A 21,447-nucleotide genomic window follows, 5' to 3' on the forward strand; every position below is an offset into this window, starting at 1 on the left:
TGTGGTCATTCCAGCCAAATACGTGTACCTTTAAATCCCGTTCCTTGGTGCGTTTGTCTCCTGGGGCTGTCGTAAGTGCCTCCGCCCCTCCCGGGTGGTGTGACACAAGGAGAACCTGCTGCCTCAGAGTTCTGGGGGCCAGAAGCCCGGGGTCAAGGTGTCTGAGGGCCGGGTGCTCCCAGGGGCTCTCACGGCCCATCTGCTCCAGTCCCTCCCGCTGCTGCTGGCACCCCTCTCCTTGCAGTACGGCTGCTATTGTCACATGACGCCTGTGTCTCCTCTTGTAAGGACACCGATCATTGCATTTGGGGCCCGTCCCGATTCCGGGATGATCTCATCTAACTAATGACGTCCACAAAGATCCTCTTTCATGTTAATACGGTGATAGTCAAGGTACCGGGACCAGGACTGGTCACAGCTTTGGGGACACAACTCAGTCCACAACAGGCACTGAGCATTCCGATTTAAGACTCTCGCTTTGTGTTTTGGCCAAGGACAATAGTGGGGTCAGGGATTCGTAGCAGCAGAGGGTTGCTGCGGGGCTCCTCTCTCACCCTGCGGAACAATATAGATTCCAGTGTTTGGGGCTCATTTCCGGGTAGTTCTGGGTGGACCTTATCATTGGGCAGACTTTTCTTCTGTCTGGTTAGCGCTACCCTTTTGGATGCTTCACAGACAGAACCATTTCAATTTCCAGACTCTCTTATGCTTCCTTTTTATTGTTTACTTTTATTTTTTTTTATTTGAGGTATAATTGACCTATAATATATGCTTCTTTTTATAATACCTAGTTACTTGATTCAAATGAGATATTTTGCACATTGTTTTTTTGAGAGAGAGTACAAGTGGGGGAGGGCCAGAGGGGGAGCAAGAGAGAATCACAAGCAGGCTCTGTGCTCAATGCAGAGTCTGACGTGGGGCTTGATCCCATGAACTGTGAGATCATGACCTGAGTTGAAATCAAGAGTCAGGTGCTCAACTGACTGAGCCACCCAGGCACCCCTCCTTTTGCACATTTTAACCTTTATGTTTCTCTACTTGTATTTCTAGGTTCATTGTAAAGATATTTTCTTGAAACATTATCAAGATTTATCAGTTTTAAAGCTAAACAGCAAACTTCTGTTTATTTTCTAACTTTTAGATCCTAAAAGAATGCTACCCATGTATATACAGAAAATTAGAAAAAGAAGTGTGGTCTTTCCCTAACGTGTGCCTCACTTAGCCCACATGGAAGATTCTTTAGTTACAGGGACAAAGTCCATGTTCTTGGAAATATTTTATTTATTCAGTAATTAGTCAGCAGACCTTTATTACTGCACACTTGTCCAGGGGTAAGGCTATGCAGTGAACAGAAGGGAACCCTTGGGGAGCAGAGACTCTGATGCAGGAGGCCTGGTGTGGGTAGTCAGGTGGCCCTACTGTGCCGTCTTGGGGGGTAATGAGTACTTGCGTATTTGAGCTGCCAGGGGGATGTCTGCTCCGAGAACATTCCAGATGGAGGCAGGGACAAGTGTGAAAGCGCCCAGAAGGGGTGGGCTGGGTGCTGGATAAAGGGCCTGGGGCTGGCGTGGAGTGAGCTGGAGTGGCGGGGGCCATGGAGAAGACGGGCTGAAGATGGAGTGAAAGCATTTCACCACATGCCTTCTGCGAAGAAAGACTTCCCCAAGCTTGTCATGCAGAATGGCATGGCCTGTCATTTCAGATTCCTGCACCATGAGCTTCTGTCTGCCCAGTGCACGTCTCAACTTGAGCCCAGGCCACCCCACCTCCCTTGTTTCTGTTCCGTGCCATCATCCGTGTTCTCGGAGACATTGTGGTCCCTTGTTAGCCACTTTCAAAACTGGAAAATCAGACCTGCGGAGAGAGGGGAGGGAAGGAATCAGTCGATGGCTGATACGCGTAAGGGAGGGGCATTCCAGAGACAGAGTTAATGATGTTGACGTCTCACAGACAACCAGCACCCCTTGGCACGCTAAGAACACAGGACAGTGTGGCATTCAGATCTGCTTCGGGGATCCTTGGGATCCCAGACGTGTCTGGCTGCCTCTGGTGTGCGTGCACTTGAATGCCTCTCTGGTGATGGTGGCTTGTTTGCTCCTATGTGTTCAGACAAAACTGCTCTTTCAGGCCCACAGATGACAGCAACCAGCCCCCGGGCCGGGGTGTCCTCTCCATGCATGGGCTTACCTACGGGGTCATCCGGGTGGACTCCGAAGAAAAGCTGTCTGTGCTCACCGTGCAGGATGTCGGCCTCGTGATGCCTGGCGGTGAGTGTGGACGCTGGGCTGCACACGTTGGGGGCGGGGGTCGAGTCAGGAGCCCCAGCCGTGTCCAGCGGGCTGCTTCCCACCGGGGACCACCGTGCCCCTCTGGCGCGAGGTCAGACGGAGCACTTAAATCCGGGCTTGTCACTGCTGCCTCTCCTGATGAAAGAACGTTCAGGAAGCTTCACGGGGCATCTCTGCTACCTCCCATGCTGGGATCCCGGGGTCCTTTCCCCTAGGGGGCGCCGTGGGCCATGCTGTGCCCCTGCAGCCCATGGGGGGCTTCTCTCCCTGCAAGGGTCAAGTTCCCGCCGGCCATCCACCTTTTGGACAAAGCTGGGCACTGAGGCTGGTAGCAGATGGTATAAAAATCCAGGGACGGGGCTCCAGACGATGAGCAATGCTTGGTTCTAGCAGAAGAGCCCGTTTTTAAAAGTCAGGGAACCGTTCCCACAAATACGCACACGAGGCCGTCAGGGCGCTGCACACGCTGCCTCCTGATGTGCCGGCCGGGGCTCCCGGATGACTGGAGGGGGAGCGCGGGGCTTGCAGGGAACAGAGGGGCCGTGTGCGGGGGGGCCTTGGGCTCCTCCCAGGTGTCTCTTGGTCCAGATGGGAGAAGTCCCCATCCCCTCAGTTCGATTTGCACATTAAAGTTCAAGCTGTCAGAATCTTACACCACAGCTGTGTCAGTGGACGTTTTCTTGGAACATGAAAGCTCATGACTCCAGGGAAGACCAGGACCGGCCTGGCCTCCCTTTTACCTTCACACTCCTGTTCCAAATGTGGTTTCCGCTCACTGTGCTCTCCCTGTGTTCAGTCATTTCTTCTGTCCCCCTGCCCCGCCCCTGTCTCCCTCTCTCTGCCCCCCGTCCCTCTCTGTCCCCTTGTCCCTGTCTCTCCCCACCCTGTCCCTCTGTCTCTGTCTCCTTGTCCCTCTGTCTCTCTCTCTCTCTCTCTCTCTCTCTCCCCCTCCCTCCCTCCCTCCCTCCCTGTCTCTCTCTCTGTCCCTCCCCACCCTGTCCCTCTGTCTCTGTCTCCTTGTCCCTCTGTCTCTCCCTCCCTCCCTCCCTCTCTCTGTCCCTCCCCACCCTGTCCCTCTCTGTGTCTCCCTCTCCCTCCCCTCTCTAATATTACCTGTGTGTCCTGTTTTGCTTCTAGCCATCATGTGTTCAGTGAAGCCGGACGGCATTCCTCAGCTGTGTAGAACGGATGAAATCGGGGAGCTCTGCGTGTGCGCCATTGCCACGGGCACGTCCTATTACGGCCTCTCGGGCATGACCAAGAACACCTTCGAGGTAGGGTCATGGAGCTGAGCCCCAATGCCAGGTGCACAGACATGTAAGATAAGGTGGTAGTTTCTCAGCTAAATATACTCTTAGGAACTAAGATGGTTGCACTTTTTGCTGCCTTTTTTTATTTTAATAATTTTCAATGAATTTAGCTTATCAGCTTTTTTTCACCTCATAGTCAGTGTTGAAAAAGGGCAAGAACAGTTTCTTTAAAAAGGGCTTTTTGGGGGGCACCTGACTCAGTCGGTTAAGCATTGACTTTGGCTCAGGTCATGACCTCGTGGTCTGTGAATTCCAGCCCCACATGGGGCTCTGTGCCGACAGCTCAGAGCCTGGAGCCTGCTTCGGATTCTGTGTCTCCCTCTCTCTCTGCCTCTCCCCTGCTCACGCTCACGCGTGCTCTCTCTCTCCCCCTCAAAGATAAACATTGAAAAAAAGGCCTTTTTTATGTCGTGCTGTTCTTACGGTAACCTGTTTAGTAAGTACTGCAGCTGATAGGCTGAGGAATGAGGGCAGAGCACACCTGTCACAGACCTGCCCCTCCCTTGTGGCCCGGCCCGCCCACTGAAGCCAGACTTGGCCAGGTGTGAGCAAATGCACACATGAAGTAACTGTCTCCACAGCATGAGCGGGTGTGTATGCACACACGTGTGGCATATGCTGTGTGTGTGTGGTAGGTGTCCACACATACTTGTTTCTTGTTTGCACGCGTGGGTGGCTTGCTGTTAGTGCACTCAGTGCGTACGTACACGCACACTGGCCTTGTTGGCGGTTAAGTGGTAAACTCTGCTGCACCTCAGTTTCCCAGAATTGCTTTCATTTGACCACGTGATACTTAACCTTGCGAGGAGCACACTTTCGAATAAATTGTGCACGAGAGAATGTGGGTTGCTGGGGCGCCTGGGTGGCTCAGTTGGTTGAGCATCTCTGACTTCAGCTCGGGTCATGATCTCATCATCCGTGAGTTCAAGCCCTGCGTGGGGCTCTGTGCTGACAGCTCAGAACCTGGAACCTGCTTCAGATTCTGTGTCTCCCTCTCTCTGTGTTCCTCCTCTGCTCACGCTCTGTCTCTGTCTCTCTCTCTCAAAAATAAATTAACATTTAAGAAAAGAAGAAGAAAATGCGGGTTGCTTAGGGGTTCATTTCTTAGAGCATGATGCGATGAGGTGCTTTGTTGAATGTGGCTTCCAGGTTCTAAAATGTCCCTGAAGCCCAGCTAGCCGGAGTCTGTAGAAAACCCCTCTCCTTTTTCCTGTGACTTAACCTGCAGGGTCTGAGGAAACAGGTGCAGGCTTAGAACACTGTGATTTGCCCCGTTTGTATTTTCCCTTTTTGGTGTAGTCCTCATAAGGAAACATTAATGAATAGGGATCATCTTACAACTTATGTACATTTTTGGTTTTCCATTCATCACTTTTACACTGTGGATTTAAAGCAGAATAATTAATTAGCATTTATTAGATTATCATCATGATCTCGGTATCGATTCTTAGGTGTGGATGCTGTGGAAGGAAACTGGTGGACAGCCTTGCATGTGGACCGTGGGGGATGAGCATTGGGGGGTGGGGGGGCTTCTCCAATGGGCTCCAGGGAGGAGGGTGGCGGTGGGCACCCCTGGGCACTCACTGCTCGTGTGTCTGCAGGTGTTCCCTGTGACGAGCTCGGGGGCCCCTGTCAGCGAGTACCCCTTCGTAAGGACAGGCCTGCTGGGCTTCGTCGGCCCCGGGGGGCTCGTCTTCGTGGTGGGCAAGATGGACGGGCTCATGGTGGTCAGCGGGCGCCGACACAATGCGGACGACATCGTCGCCACAGCGCTGGCCGTGGAGCCCATGAAATTCGTCTACAGAGGAAGGTGGGTGTGCGTGTGCCCTCTGGGAATTCAGCCCTGGGTTGTCTGCAGACAACACTGGTTATATAAAATTGCACAAATTCTTTAGTTGTGGGAGTGAGTGACCTCTGACGTTCTGTCTAGTTCTGAATGCCCAATTTTATAGAAATTTCCTGAGCTCCATACGTAATTTTCGTCACTTCTCCTCTGAGTCAAATAATATCTGTTTGAAAAACTTGTGTTTTAAAGAAGTACACAAAGGGAACAGCCAAAAATTCATGTTGGAGCAGATCATCTCCAAAGACCCCAAGGTAATAGTCGAGCAACAGTCGTGTGGGAGAATGGAGTCCTGTGGCCTCTTCTCCCTGATGATCTGGGCACAGTAAATACTAATTCACGGTGGCGGCTCCCCGGGTTTTGGCTCATGTGAAGGAGGTCATAACTCCTGTAGAGCCTTACTGCCGCCCGGCAGGCCACTGAGAGTGGAAGTGACAGACACGTGGATGTAGCGTTGCCCCGTTTAACTCACTGAGACAGGGCAGCCTCTGTGTGACGGGGGGACTCTGGGGGTCCGAGTCACGTGGTGCTGTGCTTCCCGAGAGAGAGGCAGAAACTCGTTCATCCCAGAGTTTCCCTTGATGTGGAGACTTACTTCACAGGTGCAACCCAAGATGTGGATTGTGCGCGGTTCTGACGTCCACAGCCCAGCACCTTCCGTCTGCCCCGAGAAGTGGGGCCTGTCCCCTCACAGGTTTGCCGGAGCAGAGGCCGGCGCTGTGCTCTCCTGGGCTCTGCCATCAGTAGCGGAATGAACAGTGCTTTGGGCGGCATCTACAGCACGTGCTCACCGCACCTGCTCCTTTCTGTCCTCGCAGGATAGCTGTGTTTTCCGTAACTGTCCTGCACGACGAGAGGATAGTGATTGTGGCCGAGCAGAGGCCAGACTCCACGGAGGAGGACAGCTTCCAGTGGATGAGCAGGGTGCTGCAGGTATAGCTCTGCTCCCGCCCCGGGGCCCCTCACCTGCTTCCACGCCGGCTTCCCTTAACCCCCACCAACGGTGCTCCCGTGCTCCCCGACCGTTGCCCCATTGGATCGGAAATTGCATCGACCGGGAAATGTGTATTTCATTCTTGGAAAATAACTAAACAGACCAAGATTAGGGGTCACGGGTCTGCAAAACTGGCTCCCACCATTCACTTGGGGATGTCACAAGGAATAGTTTTTGTTCTGATCTCAAGAGTGTATTTTTTTCCTCAAAATTTCCCTCCTTAGTGCATGTGGTATTCCACAAATCCCACATAAAATTAGCCAGTTTGGCTGGATTTGGAGAGACACCCCTTCTCTTGGCATCTTCACCCCACTCGGATGGCGTGTGCTTGCTCATGTTACAGACGGGACTTTGCACCGTCTGAACATTTGCTTCGTGTCTGTGGCACCTGTTCTAACCCACTTCCTCCCTCGTGACTTTCCAGGCAATTGACAGCATACATCAAGTTGGGGTTTATTGCCTGGCCTTGGTTCCAGCAAACACCCTCCCCAAAACCCCACTCGGTGGGATCCACTTGTCAGAAACGAAGCAGCTCTTCCTGGAGGGCTCACTCCACCCCTGCAACGTCCTGATGTGTCCCCATACCTGTGTCACAAACTTGCCTAAACCTCGACAGAAGCAGCCAGGTATGTCCCGTGGCCTGGAGAGTTGTGTGGAATCTGGGTGGCTCTCTGGAACCAGGTGCTGTTGGTGCCCTGTGGACCAGGCCCCATGCCTGTAGGTGTTCTTAACCCCACTCCTGTCCTGGTCTCTACACTCCCAGGGCATAAACCTGCCCCCCTGGATGGTGGATGAGGGGCTCTCCTGGGACAGCATGGTTGGCTGGGAGCCCGGCACCTGGGGGCATGTTGGGAAGGAGCCCTATGTAGATCCCAGTGGAGTAGTTGACCCTCGGTCTGTCCGGGTGGCATTTTACCAGGCATGGAAGCTCTCAGTCACGGTTTCCTTCAGATGAGAATAATGCTTCCTTACCTGTCTCATGGGTTATTTAGGTGTCAAAGCCTAATAAGTGTGGGAAACTCTTGAAGCCTGTGCGGAAGTCTAGAAATTCATTTGTGACGTTGTAAGAGTGAACGTGTGTCTAGCGCTTGGGGGTTTGGGGAACATGTTCTTACCCTTTATCTGACTTGGATGCCTAGCAACTAATCAGTTATGTTCTTTCAGGCTGCATAGTCATCAGTGGGAGAAAATTTATCTCCAGACCATGGGAGGTGAGGGCCCAGGTTTTCTGCTGGTGCAGTGACAGGAGGTCCCAGGGCGTCCAAGCAAGGAGGGGCAGGCGGTGGGGTCACACACTCGGGCTGTGCTGGCCCCACGGCCACTGTTTCAGCATGTTGTACTAATTAACGTGTCTCTTCTCATGGAGGCTTGCGTGGTAGGCACTCTTCTGTCCCTGTTTCACAAATGAGGAGAATGGGTCACAGAGAGGCGGGGGGTTGATGGGGCCAGAGAGTGACAGAGGCAGACCCAGACCCATTGACTGTTTGTTCCACCCAGTACAGCGTGGCTGCAGGGCAGAGCTGACGACGAGTCAGCCAGACACCGTTGGGTCACCTCTGGGCATAGCCCACCTGGTGGTAAATGTAGGGACTGAGGCCGACGCCCCGTAAGTGAGATCAGATGAGAGGGTGGGTGGGTGGTCCTCAGTAGGGTGAGGGGAGGACGCGGATGCTGCAGGAAGAAAGGGTTGCCCCACGCATGCAGACAGACTTGAGTCCAGATCTCGAGCCTGTATCCCTTGTCCTTACCCCCTCCCACGATGCACATGTGTTCGTGAGGACGTACACGTTGTAGCCTTGCGGTTCTCTCCTCTGCGTGGGTTCTCATGGAAAGTATGGAGTCATTGTCTGCTTTCTGGGCACCTTGGCTTTGCAGTTATCTCTGCTTTTTGGTTTTCTTCGGATTTCTGTGCTGTTTGTTGTTTTCTCACATTCTAGGTTCTAGATCCCCTGATACCTCCCTTCGTTTCTTTTTCCTCTCAGTCCTTGGCTTATACAACTGCAATAGCAAAACATAAAGTTACCACTGACGAAGTATCCATTTCTTTACGTTTCGCGGGCACACTGGCTGCAAGCGACGAGCCCCCCAGAACACAAAGCATTGCCTTTCTGTGGGCATATCAAAACGATGAAAAGTCACCTCTTTATCTCCTATTGTCTCAGGGCATAAACAGCCGTGGGAAGGTCAGAGCAGTGGCTCCATGTGGGTGTGTTGGTGTCTGTGAATGGAATCGATCATGGTGTCAGGCTCCTTAGTGTGTCCTTGCACACATTCGGCAGTGACTGACTTCTCCCTGTCTCCTGCCCACCTCCGTTCACCATCAGACACCTCCACTGGGGGCCTGGCCACCAGTGGTCCCGGGTGCAGAGAAGCTCACGGCAGAATTCAGGACAGATACTCATGGTGGGGGTCATTTGCAAAGGCCTGATGTGCTTCCAGAACTACGGGGCTCAGTGCACCTGTCGGACGTCAAGGCAAAACCTGACTGAATGAAAAGGCCAAGGTGCTTTGCTCGAGAGCAGTGTCGGGGCACCTGAGGACAGCCTTCTTCCTCTGGGAAGAAAGGATGAGCTGGGAGGTTGGGGCAGTTTAGATATCACGGCTGCAGCATGGTGAATGAAGCTTTATGTGATTGATTATTGTAAGGAAATAATTTTTTTTTATTTTTTAATGTTTGTTTACTTATTTGTTTTTGAGAGAGAGAGAGTGAGAGCGCGCAGGGCAGGGGCAGAGAGAGAGGGGGAAATAGAGAATCTCAAGTAGGCTCTGCACTGTCAGCACAGAGCCCGACACAGTGCTCAGTCCCATGAGTTTGGGATCATGACCTGAGCCGAAATCAAGAGTTGGAGGCTTAACTGACAGAGGCACCCAGGTGCCCCTGAACAAAAGCTGTTTTTAACAAATATTAATGACAGCACGAGGTGCTGGTTCACTTCCCTACCTCAGCTAACGACCTATAACGTACCTCAGACGGGTGACATTTCCCTGAAGCCTCAGTTTCCATAAATGTAATGAGGGGGTTGGATGTGGTGAGTTTTAAGTCTCCTTTGGAATAGACACAGACTGTGAACAAGTACTTGTTGTGGCCAAAGCATTTAGTGAGGCCATTTTTCCATGAGGGTGTTGCTAGATGCTTGAAACAAAGCTCCTAAAACTTAGTTTGTAGATGATCTAGTTGCCTCTTTTAGCAGATGAATTCATATTTACTGAGCTAACAACGTGTGTGTGAGAGTATCTTAATGGAGCACAAAATGTTAAAAGCCCTTTTGGGGCGCCTGGGTAGCTCAGTCGGTTAAGCGTCCGACTTCGGCTCAGGTCATGATCTCTCGGTCCGTGAGTTCGAGCCCTGCGTCGGGCTCTGTGCTGACAGCTCAGAGCCTGGAGCCTGTTTCAGATTCTGTGTCTCTCTCTGTCTGACTCTCCCCTGTTCATGCTCTGTCTCTCCCTGTCTCAAAAATAAATAAAACGTTAAAAAAATGAAAAAAAAAAAAAGCCCTTTAACCCATCAGTTGGGGTACCAACAGTATTTAACAACTTGAAATACAGCTCCCAGTGTTACCAGTCCCTGGGACACAGTGTATCTGAGCAGCCAGAGGGCAGCAGGGGGAGCAGCCGCAGACAGCACTGCACCTGCTGGGGAGAAGGGGAGGAGCGCGGCCGGGCTGGCGGGTTCTGCACCCAGAGGACACAATATGTGCTGTGTCCCCTGCGTGACACAGTCGGGTAGTAATAGGAAGAGGAGAACTCTGATATAAAACTCCCGACCTGCCCATTTCTGCATCTGTAAGTGGGAGGGGAGGGAGAGAACGCAAATGTGAACTTCAGTACCTATTTTTGGGTCCATCTCAACCTTATATTTTCTTTTTTTTTTTTTTAATGTTTTACTTTATTTTACAGAGAAAGTGTAGGAGCAGGGGAAGGAGGGAGGGAGAGAGAGAGAGAGAATGAATGAATCCCAAGCAGGCTTCACACTCAGCGCAGAGCCTGATATGGGGCTCGAACCCATGACCCTGGGATCATGATCTGAGCTGAAATTAAGAGTCAGACGCTCAGTTGACTGAGCCACCCAGGCGCTCTTCAACCTTATGTTTTCAAATCATGAGGCGGTGAAGTCTGTGAGGATGTCTTGCACCACACCCACCTCATTTGGCGGGGGGGGGGAGACCCTTGGTTCTTGGGAGGGGGACAGATTTTGCAAATAAATGCCACAGGAAAGCGCCTGTCTCCCAGCACCATTTGGAAAAAAATAATTCTTAAGTCTACCTCGGGGGAGAAATATGTGAGGTCTGAGCTTCGCATCCAGTAGAGACCAGCGCTGGGGAAGGAGGGACAAGCTGCCAGCGCCTCAGAATAGTGCTTCTCCCACCCTAGTTTGAATTCTTAAAAAATTACGGAGAAGACTTCAAGCCAGTTTAGGCCAGATGGGCTTCTCAGAAGAGCCTTCCTGCCCACCGGCGGCACCAAGGAGAACGCCACAGACGCCAGGTCAGGAAGCGGAGGGCCAGTCGGCTGGACTCCGGGTTGAGCCTGTGCACCATCCACGCAGCAGCCACATTCGCTTCCCCGTACGCCACGCTGCCTTGTCTTTTCATCCTGTTAAATATGGAAAGACCGCTCCTCTGTTGCAGTGTCTTTATTACCAGCTGAGAAAAATGCAGGCAGCCCCAATCTGCCACACCTGACCATTGAGACCTGCTGTAGCAGAGCATGGAAGGTGTATTCTGTGATTCCACAGAAACAGCGTCACGGCGCCTACAAATTGCCTTCGATGAAGCCAGTGAGCAGGGGCCCAGAAATCTGTGTCATGGGCTGTTTTCCCGATTTCAGTCCTGCTGGAAGTGCCTGCCTTCTCCCAAAACGTTGAATGCTTTACGGCAGCCCAACTCTGGATGGGCATGTGTCTGCAGAGAAGAATGTCACCTGGGGGCGGCAGCCCGTGCCCTGCCCATCTTCCCAGGGTGCCTGGGGGTCATCATCCCGGCAGCTGCTGGCCTCTACCCCTGAACCTGAACCTGTCTTACCTGCTGACACACGGCTCTCCATGTGCAATAACAGAAGGCAACATATGCCCTGATTCAGAAGCTTGTAAGGTGGCCTTTGGCAAAGGTGAAACAAGAATTGGATTCAGTAGTGACCTTCAACTTGTATTTTATTAAACCATGGACTAAACACACATGGCTGACATCTTTGTTATTTCCGCTCCCTTCTTTAAGCTCCCTGCCTGACTCCTTGCCGCCATCTGTGTCACACACACTCACAGCTGACCCTTCCCTGGTAGACGTGCATACGTGTGTGTGATCAAAACAAAGTGAATGATTGTGTTTTGAGAAACCTGGGGGGTGCCCAGGATTTCCTGCAGCTAGACATTGCGAAAGAGTTTCTGCAGTTTTTTAGGAAACTTGTTTCTTTCATTGAAACAGAAGAGAAAGCTGTCAGACTAGATTGCATCTGTTTTTTTTTTCTTGTGAAATGTTTCATAAACAGTAAAAGGAGTGCTGGTAATTGAGTCTGTGATGGTGGTGTAAGAGGAACTTTGGCCCGACAGGAGCCTCTGGGCTTGGTCTCCCGTATCTCTGCGGGGCCGGCGAGAGCCCAGAGCTGTTCCGTCAGTGAGATAGGTGACTGTGCCCGTGCGGCGTTACCCCCTGCATTATAAAGGTATTTATAAAAAATGTGCGATAGTTTATGTCAGTGGTCGCTCAGTGACAAGCAGGGACACTGGGGAACACCACACAGGTGATCCCAGAGTCCTGACTGCTTAGCAGTGAGACACGTCATGGTTTACTGCCTCATCTTCAGCATTATTTCTCACAATCATCCAAGTGGATAGATCGCAGCATCCCACCAACTGGCATTAGAGTAACAGCAGCGGGTTTGGGAGATGCCACCGGGATCTGGTGAAAACGTTGTTTTACCCTGTAATCGAGACTCGCTCGTGTCTGCCATCATTCTCATTGTTGGGACGCATTGGAAGCCCTGTTCCGATAAGATTTTCTCAGAGCTCAGCCTTTCAGAGGGTTTCCCCGGAGCCAGCTCTTTGCCGAGGTGGGCGGTCATGTTTTAAGTTGACTTGTTTCCTCACATTCTTTCCAGAAATTGGCCCTGCCTCTGTGATGGTGGGGAACCTGGTGTCTGGGAAGAGGATCGCGCAGGCCAGCGGCAGAGACCTGGGCCAGATAGAGGACAACGATCAGGCCCGCAAGGTGAGAGGCGGACGGGGTTCCTCTCCGAGCCCTGTGCCCGCACACGGCTCCAGACGACACCGCCGGCCGGCTCAGCGCCCGCCCCTGAACTTGGGCGTCCTGCCCTCTCGGTCCCGCGCGCACGTCCGTGCGGTCTCACCACAGAGACGTGCGTGGTGGGGGTGCCGTGTCGCGGGACGCTGCAGAGGGTCAAGGGGGTGGGAGGAGCCACGGGCGCGCGAGCTGAGGCCCGAGGCCCGCTCTGTCCTGGCATCCTGGGGCGCTCGTTCCTGATGAGCCTGCCAGCCCTGGCGTGACACCCAGACGGCCTCACGGCAAAAGGCTTCGGCCCTTTAACTGGCGGAATTCAAGAGAACAGAAGTGCGAAACCCGGGTTGGCAAACTGGCGTCCTTAACGTGACCTCGGGGGCTAGAGGAGAAATCTGGGGCCGCACGCAGCATACATGTCCCATTTTGTCATGCGTACTGCAGTCCCCATTATCGCCATGCAGACTTGAGGACTCTGATGATTCACCAAAAGGTGACCCCTGTCTGTATGAGCTACCAGGAAACATGACAAAGTCAACCGTTCAAAATATCGTCAGTTTGGTAACAAATAGAAATACGTTTGTTTAAAGCACTTGGTTACCATGTTCAGCCCTCACGGTACATTTCTATTAAAAAAGCGGATTAAGGGATCTACCCAGGTGTTTCCTTGATTAGACCTGAGGTGGGGCTGACCTTCCCTCTCCACACTGACTCGGTAGAGTACACGTGATCTGTGTGATTTGCAGTGCTGTTGGGAGACCTCAGGGAATGACCATTTGGAAACAACACGTGTGAGAGAGCCCAGTTCAAAAGCAGCATGGGTCTGATCTTGCCATCACAGCCCCCAGAAATCACCGTCTTCTGGGAGGCCGGAAGGGATTTTCTGTGCTGGCCGCCCCTTGCATTCCGGGAACGCGCCTCCCAGCCTTCGGCAGGGTGTGGGGAGACGTCTCTGAACAGGCGCGGCGCCGGCCCCTGTGACTTGCGAATCCCAGCCAGACGTGGAAATCCAGGCCACGCGGGAAAAACCCTCTAAGTGCTGGATTCTTCTTCTGATTGTGACAGGGAGGCCCTCCTTCCTCCACGGAAAAGCGATGCTTTAAGTCACCTGAAAGCACCGAAGCTGGCCTGATCTAGAGGTGTGAGTTTAAATCTGAACGCAGGGTGCCGGGATGGCCTGGGCCTAACGGCTGTGCTTTGTTCCAGTTCCTGTTTCTGTCGGAGGTCCTGCAGTGGAGGGCACAGACCACCCCCGACCACGTCCTGTACACGCTGCTCAACTGTAGGGTGAGGCACGCTGAACTCAAATTTCCCGGTCGCTGTCCTGTGGCTTTGTCTTCTTCCCGCCGTAACCCTTTGACTTCAGTCTTATGTGATGTCCTTCATGTTATTTATTTGTGGCTATTTTGACTGAGATCTTTATGGATCGTTTCAGCAGTATCTTTTTTGCATTATTTCCCCCCCAAAATACAGGGAATGGGTCAGATCTGTGGCACGTTTTTGTCTTTTATTAGTGAACTGCTCTCCTGTAAGTAAGAAGTTGTGCTTTCATTATAGACTTCAGTCCTTGGGAACGAAAGTCTTTTCTATTTTCCAAGTGTAATTAAGGTTTGTGTTGGCGTCTCACATTGGAAAAGCAAGCTCTTCCAGTATTGTTTCATAGGAGGACTTAAGAATAAGACCTTATATATACTAGCAAGTAGTATTAACAGTAAAATTAGATGTGAAAGCCTTAATATACTTAACTTTTATTTTTCTGCCGTGGAAATAAAGTCTGAGAAATAGAAATAGGTCTCTTGACAAGTATGGGTATATACAGTTGTCAGAAATTATGGCTATTCAGAGTTGCAAAATACCAAAATCTTAATGTGCAGAGGTACCTCTTGCCATTTAAAGTAATAGATCAGAGACCAGTAAAAGGCAATGCCAATCACGTAACTGTGTTTCTCATTTGGATACCCAGTTATCAGGCCAGCGTCCATGTGATGTGGCTCCTGGAAATGACCACGGATGCTCTGATGACCTTGAGTTGCCATGTGGGCTGAGTTGACCCGGTGGGTCATTTATTCTTGTGTCTGTTCAAGACTGTCCCCCGGGAAGAGTCTTAGAAAGTGCTCCTGCTTCCCTGACCTCTGTTAGGGCCTAGTGGACCCCATTCCCTGGATTGACTCTTCTGCACTCCCAGGTGTGCTGCAGTAGGAAGCATAGTGCCTGGGCTCCTGAGGGTCTGTTCAGTTACCCGAGGCCCTGAAACATGTCCACCCTGCTTTTCTCCTCTCTTTCCTCCATCGGCTCCTCCCTCAGCTTTCCTGACAGTGTTGCCCAGCGGACAGTCTTCGGCTCTGTGCTGCCATCCCGATTTCTCCTTAATCTTTTGTGCTGACTTTCTCCACCCTCTACGCGTGACATTCATTTGTCCTGGGGACTGTTCCTCCTCCGTGGTCTCTCAGTGGCCCTCCAGAGTGATGACTGTCACCTGTCCTGGGAAGGACCTCTCAGGTCCCTTCAGCTACAGTTTCCCCGGCTGCTGCAGCGGTGCCGACACGCTGGGTATGGTGTGTCCTCCGTAAGCGCTAAGCTGCGCAAAAGTAAGGGACAGGTCCGCGTCACCTTTTTGACCCTCCCCAGTGTGGCCCCCATGGTCTCTCCCGTTTGCAGTGGGGGTGGGAATCTGCCCGGACCCCTTGGAGGCTCAAATAGGCAGCCTAAGGAGGAGGAGACCACCCTGCAACACACACGCAGACTCAGAGATGATCGGGCATGTTCACAGATGCCCCACCCCCGCAGGGGAGGAAGACAGAGCTGTTCTAACCACATAGAATGACAGGAGTGGCAGCATGGGGGCAGAGCCCTCAGATGGTCGACTGGGGTGACACCGGGACACTGGGCTCCTCGTCAGCTGATCTGGTCTGGGTGATGGCGCTCCCATCCCTGACCCCATGGTCATGGTCATCTGCTGTAGGTAGACCCTGGATCTTTTGGGAAAATGAGTCACTCGAAAAAGGGCTTTGTTAGAAACAGAAAAGTGGACAGGGTGGGGAGGAGATCAGAGCCACGAGTGAATCCACTTTGGGTCAGCACAGAGAGAGGTGGCTCACTGGTGGCTTTCCTTTGGACATGGCTCTGGACGTGCAGGCAGCTGTCTCCTGAGCCAGTCTAAGGGTCGGACCTGCCCCCCACCCCCGGCCCCACGTAGAACTTACAACAAACGCTCAGCCGTGGCTGAAGGTCGTAATCACCATGTTTATGGTGGTGGTTTGTAATTTCCACATCAGTCGCCCTGCTGGTGCCGCACTATCCCGTGGAAGTATAGTGCAAGCCACACACGCCGTTTCACGTTTTCTAAAAGCAGTATTTTAAAAAGATGGAAACCGGTGAGGTTAAATGCTGATGATGTCTAACTTAACTCCGTGTATCCACACCATTGTCTTCCCAGCACGTGGCTCACCACGTTTTCAGGCTCGCCTCCATCCTGCGTGGCACAGTCTGTGGATTGTGAATTTGGCGACTTGACAAGGCTCGTAGAAGCCGGTGAACCATTTGGCACCTGCGAGAGCAGCTCTCTTGTTGCAAACAGTGTCCACTCGTATGCTCTTCACCACGGCCAGAGCTGTCGATAGCGCACAAGCTGTTATGTCAGATTTATAGTAGGACATGGGGACATAATTCATTGCAAATCATGGAAAACTTACATTTTGGAGCTTGTTTCCATACAAAATACCATCTGTTACTCCTTTTAACAAACATCAGCCAACTCTTTGTAACTTTTTGTTTGTTTGTTTATGACAGTTCCTTCAAATTTTCAAATATAAATCACATTTGGCTTTTTCTTAATTCCTTAGTATTTTTTTCGTTTGTTATTTAACCTAATACAAGACTTTAAAGTGGTGCCAAAATTCACAGTCCCTAACACTGAAATCTGCAGACTTTAGAACAGGGGTTGGATTCTGTCATGATTGCACCCAAAACTTATTTTTGGAAAAGTCAGCCCTGATTTCTCCAGTGAGGTGGTTTCACTAGAACTTTCTTTCTCTGGAAACGTCACCCTTTCCTGTGGCTGGGGATGGGGTAGCCAGGCAGCCGTTGACCGGGGCTACTGGGCTGCCACTTCTTGGACTGCTCGCCAGTGACCGATCCTGTTCTGCAGAGCCAGCACCGGGGCCATTTCCCCAGAGGTGGGGGTTGTGCTGAAGCTCCCACAGGGAATCTGGGGCTGGGTGTGGCCTGTGCCCTTGTGGGCTCGTGAAAGGTGGGGTATGGACATGTTCAACCCCGCATGTAGGGGAGGGGGGGTTGAGAGAGGCTCTGGACTGCCTGGGAACCAGCGCTCCTGGCCCCAGCGTGGCACCTTCTGGGGGCTTGAGGACAGTGTGGATCTCCAGGCTCCCTATCGCTGACTCTGGAACTGGACGCCCCCCGCCCATGGTTACCACCTGTGGCGGGGGCTTGTCTGTTCACCGCCGTAAACCCAAAGAACTGCAGACGGTGTTGTGAAAGCTGTTTCAGAGATCAGTAGGGCTGAAGGACAGCATGCCAATTAAATTTCACCTTTTTTAAGTATGTCAGTGGGAATTTTCACAGACTAGGGCCAAAACATCTTTTCAGATATGCTTAGGCTAATGGTTCTGAACCACTGATACCTGGCAATCTCTTAGGTTTTGTCTCGTGATGGAAAAGTTGATCATTGATAGGGGATTGGCATCGGATCTCCGAAGCTCAGGAGGTCAGCTCCAGAATCTGAACAGCCCAGAGCGGGAATATTTGCTACTTAAGACAAGCAGACCGTACCAGCGGCCAGAGGGTGGGGACAGAAAGGAGGGCCGAGCTCAGTGGTAACGTACAGATGAGCCCTCTGTGCTGGCACTGCCCACCGTGGCACACCGCCACCCACCGGCATCGTGGCTGTGCCTGTCTGACGGCCAGGAAGGTAGTGCTGGCTGTCCTCCAGGACAGCTGGTGCGTGAGTGTCTCGGCCGGCAGGATGGGCTCCCCCCACCGCCAGTCTGGGGATCAAGGTGGTCCTGGGCCTCCCCATCAGCTGTACCATCTCACTTTGAAATGTTCAGAGGACACTTGGCTCAGTGAGTGTGTTCATTTCAGTTCCTTTGGACAGGTGTGGTCTCCAGGAGTGGGTGCTTGGGAGTGCCTGGTTTTGGGGGCACCGAGCTCTCACGATTGGGCCGCATCTTGCACCTCAGCCTCCCGGGTCTGTCTGGTTACCCAGCTTTGCCACGTTCCGCCGTGGCTCTCTCACCTTACGCGTGCCTCCATTTTCTCATTTTTTAACCTTCCTCGGAAGGAAGACAAGGAAAATGTGCGATGAGAAGGCTCGATTCAGAGAATCGTCACTGACCTGTCCCCACAGAAACCAGTCCCAGCCGGTGGGAAAGGGCAGGAGCCCTTGCAGTCCCAAGTGCTGCTTGTGGGTCAGGTCATGAAGGGGAATGAGTTGCTTCCTGGACCTCCACACAACAACCAGTTATCTTGAGGATGATTTTGGCAAGCATCAAGCACCGATGTTTGTAATCCTGATCATAAAAGGTGGTCCCACACACCCCCGCCCAGAGCAGGTGTTTCCAACAAACAGGCCATTTTGACAGGAATTCTAACGTGTTTTCCCAGCACCTCCAGTCGCTAGGCCACCACTGCCTGTTTTTAAGGGACCCCAAGGGCCTGGTCACTTCTGTCCACGCAGTGTGACCCCCTTCTACACTAGCACTGCTCACTGCCCTTCCCTTTGGACTTTTCTCTCCACACATGACCTTTGGGTCCAGGACGCCTACCGCACCCGCAGAGTCCCCGAAAATCACCCGTGTCTTGCTGTTCCTCCTGCTGCTGCTGGCTCCCTCTATCTGTGGGAGCAAACAGTGTCGTCGCAAATTCCATGGCGTGGAGTCTTCCTGGCCCGAGACACAGAGGGCGGCCTGCCCTTCACCCTGTCAATTGCTTTAATATAGGGTTTCATCATGAAGAGCAGGGTTTAGATTTTATTTATTTTCCTCAACTGTTTACTTTGAAATAATTGGAGATTAGTAAGAAGTTGCAACAACAGTGCTTTTAAGGTATTTTTTAATCCAAATGTGTTTTCCACTTGTTTCTATGTGTGTGATGTTCTACATAAAATGAATTTGATGAGTTCGTTTTTCACTTGACTGGTTTTTTGGTTTGTTGCTTTGTTCATTTGTTTTTTTGACCTCGACTTTTAACGTGGTGTTTCTTAAAAACGTGTTCAAGTTGTTTTATTTTTCCTGCTGGGTCACCACTGACTCTTCCTGCCCTTGGCAATTGTACCAAAGTCCCAGAATTACCAGGTTGAATTTTTTTTTTTTTTTTGGTACGTTTAGCTATTCTTAAAGAATTATTCTTGAAAACATCTTTTGTTGACAGACGTACATCTAGATGTCTCTTTGGTGCTGCCCTTCTTGGCCAGTGGGAAGGAGAGGGAAGGGACCACTGATAGGGGTCTTTGGGGGATGACCAAAGCGTGCCAAAACCGATCGTGGATGGCCGCACAGTTCTGGGGACACACTAGTGCCCGTTGAAGTGTGCATTTGAAATAAGGTGCCTGGCTGGTACCTGCAGTACATCTCAGTAAAGCCGTTACGTTAAAAAAATCCCACCTGCTCATTCTTGCAACCCTCAGGGTGCCATAGCAAGCTCACTGACATGTGTGCAGCTGCATAAGCGTGCCGAGAAGATCGCCGTGATGCTACTGGAGAGAGGGCACCTGCAGGACGGGGACCACGTGGCTCTCGTCTACCCACCAGGTGAGAAGGCAGTTCCCCAGCCGCGTGCGGGGTACCTTGTCGCCCACGCCCTAGCTGACAGCCGGCATTGTGCTCTGTGTGGCTCCCTAGGTCTAGTTGCGGCCTCTTGCAGGGCGGTGCTGCATGCTGGGTGCCTCCTGAGGTCATACATGGGGCGAAAGTTCGCAAAGACATTTGTGTCCAAATTTGTTTTGTTCGATGTCTGAGCTAGTTCATTTAAGCAACAATAATTAAATCCTTCAGTAAACTGGTGACGATAGAGGTGTGAGTAATTCCTTAGAGAAATGACAGAAATCAGCCACCTGGGCCGCTTGGGCATCTCATGCCGAAAGGACAGGCGGCAGGAATTGACAGCACAGACAAGAGTCCGTTCCTGTCGCAGCCCCAGGCTGACACCTCTGTACGGGGGGCTGTCACCTGAGCACTTATGCATTCCTCCTGTCTAGGAATAGACCTGATTGCAGCTTTTTACGGCTGCCTGTATGCGGGCTGCGTGCCCATAACCGTCCGCCCCCCGCACCCGCAGAACATCGCCACCACGCTGCCCACCGTGAAGATGATCGTGGAGGTAACCACACCTGGAAGCACTGGGGCTCCCCTGACTCCCCGCCCCACTGGGGTTCTTTTCCTCCTCCTCCACCCACTCCCTGGGCTCTCCTCCTTCCCCCTGGGGTTCTCCTGCTCCCCGCACCGGGGCTCTTCTCCTCTTCCCTAGGGCTCTCCTCCTCCTTTCCCCTGGGGCTCTACTCCTACCCCCCCCCCACCCCCGGGGTTCTCCTCCTCCCCCCACCCCGGGGCTCTCCTGCTCGTCCTCCTCCTGCTCCCCCCGGGGTAGGGCCCTTCCTCCCACCTGTGCCCTGGTCCAAGCGTAGGTCTTTCAGATGGCAGAGCCAAGGCAGGGCTAGCTCTGGGGCTGGTGGGGAGGATGCGGCCTCTACCATCTAGTTCTGGAAATGGGATTTCATGATTTCACTCACTTGTGGCATTAGGGGCTGGGGTGGCTTCCCTCATGCATTAGAGTCGCAGGGCCCTCAAGAAAGTGACCCCTCTCACGGGTGTCTGTAAAGACAGTGGGAGTTTTTTGCACCAAACTGATGAAGAAGTCATATATTTTTCTGAAGTTCTCTGCTGAAGATTTAGAAGTGTCCCATTCCTTTTTGAAAGCGCAGATTTATTTTAACTTTTCTTATGCTTGGGGAAGCTGAAGAGGATTAGAAAAAGGTTTTCTCCTTGGAGGAGAAACCACGAGGGACAATTTAGTTTGGGGATAGCACACGCGAATTCTTTTTGTGGGTGTGTGGGAGTACTGTCCAGGCCACTTCTCTGTTTAGAAAGTCGTGGCCGTGTCTGTGGAGACACATGGCGGTTTTTGTAGATCAGAGCTGACAGAGTGGTTGGTTGGGACACTCCTTTCTGAGCACGCTCATAACCGTGGCTACTCCTCGGCTCCAGGAATTTCCAGGGGCCTCAGTGTCTGAACTCTGGGTCCGCGATCACATCCTGGCCGTCATGCTGGCTCCATGGGAGGCAGCCTGGCCCGCTGTGAAAGCCGCTGGCCTCGGGGTGTGTGGTGAGCAGCTGGCCGTGCGCAACCGCTCACCTCCTTCCTCCACAACTTGTTCTCTCACCTCAGGTGAGTCGCTCTGCCTGCTTGATGACAACACAGCTGATCTGTAAGTTGTTGCGGTCCCGGGAGGCAGCTGCGGCCGTAGACGTCAGGGCGTGGCCCCCCATACTGGACACAGGTCAGTCCTCAAACCAGCCAGACACCTGTACCTGCTTGTCTGCTTTGCCGTTGGCTCAGACATGCTAATGGCTTTGTTTTGCTCCAGACGATTTGCCAAAGAAACGGCCTGCCCAGATCTACAAACCTTCCAACCCAGACACGCTAGCTTATCTTGACTTCAGTGTGTCCACAACCGGGATGCTGGCTGGAGTGAAGGTTAGTGACACGGTCTGCACGGTGGCACACGTGAGGGGTGTGTGCTTGCGCTTCACTGAGGCCTTAGGATGCA

At 52.3% G+C, this 21,447-nt stretch overlaps 1 protein-coding gene across 10 annotated transcripts in view; it reads left to right on the plus strand.

Annotated features, from left to right (window-relative positions):
- The window catches only part of DIP2C (disco interacting protein 2 homolog C), a 413,035-nt gene that overhangs the window by 321,587 nt on the left and 70,001 nt on the right, over positions 1-21,447 (plus strand). For all 10 annotated transcript variants that reach the window (XM_053896045.1, XM_053896047.1, XM_053896044.1 and 7 more), the window contains 11 exons: positions 2,128-2,267; positions 3,426-3,562; positions 5,200-5,408; positions 6,260-6,374; positions 6,860-7,061; positions 12,529-12,638; positions 13,872-13,952; positions 19,309-19,432; positions 19,879-20,000; positions 21,066-21,177; positions 21,265-21,374. In XM_053896045.1, coding sequence (XP_053752020.1) covers positions 2,128-2,267; positions 3,426-3,562; positions 5,200-5,408; positions 6,260-6,374; positions 6,860-7,061; positions 12,529-12,638; positions 13,872-13,952; positions 19,309-19,432; positions 19,879-20,000; positions 21,066-21,177; positions 21,265-21,374 — 1,462 coding nt within the window. The remainder of the gene's footprint in view (positions 1-2,127; positions 2,268-3,425; positions 3,563-5,199; positions 5,409-6,259; positions 6,375-6,859; positions 7,062-12,528; positions 12,639-13,871; positions 13,953-19,308; positions 19,433-19,878; positions 20,001-21,065; positions 21,178-21,264; positions 21,375-21,447) is intronic.

The sequence above is a fragment of the Panthera pardus genome, unplaced genomic scaffold (genome assembly GCF_024362965.1).
Source record: "Panthera pardus isolate Hobbes unplaced genomic scaffold, ASM2436296v1 HiC_scaffold_6, whole genome shotgun sequence".
Taxonomy (NCBI): Eukaryota; Metazoa; Chordata; class Mammalia; order Carnivora; family Felidae; genus Panthera; species Panthera pardus.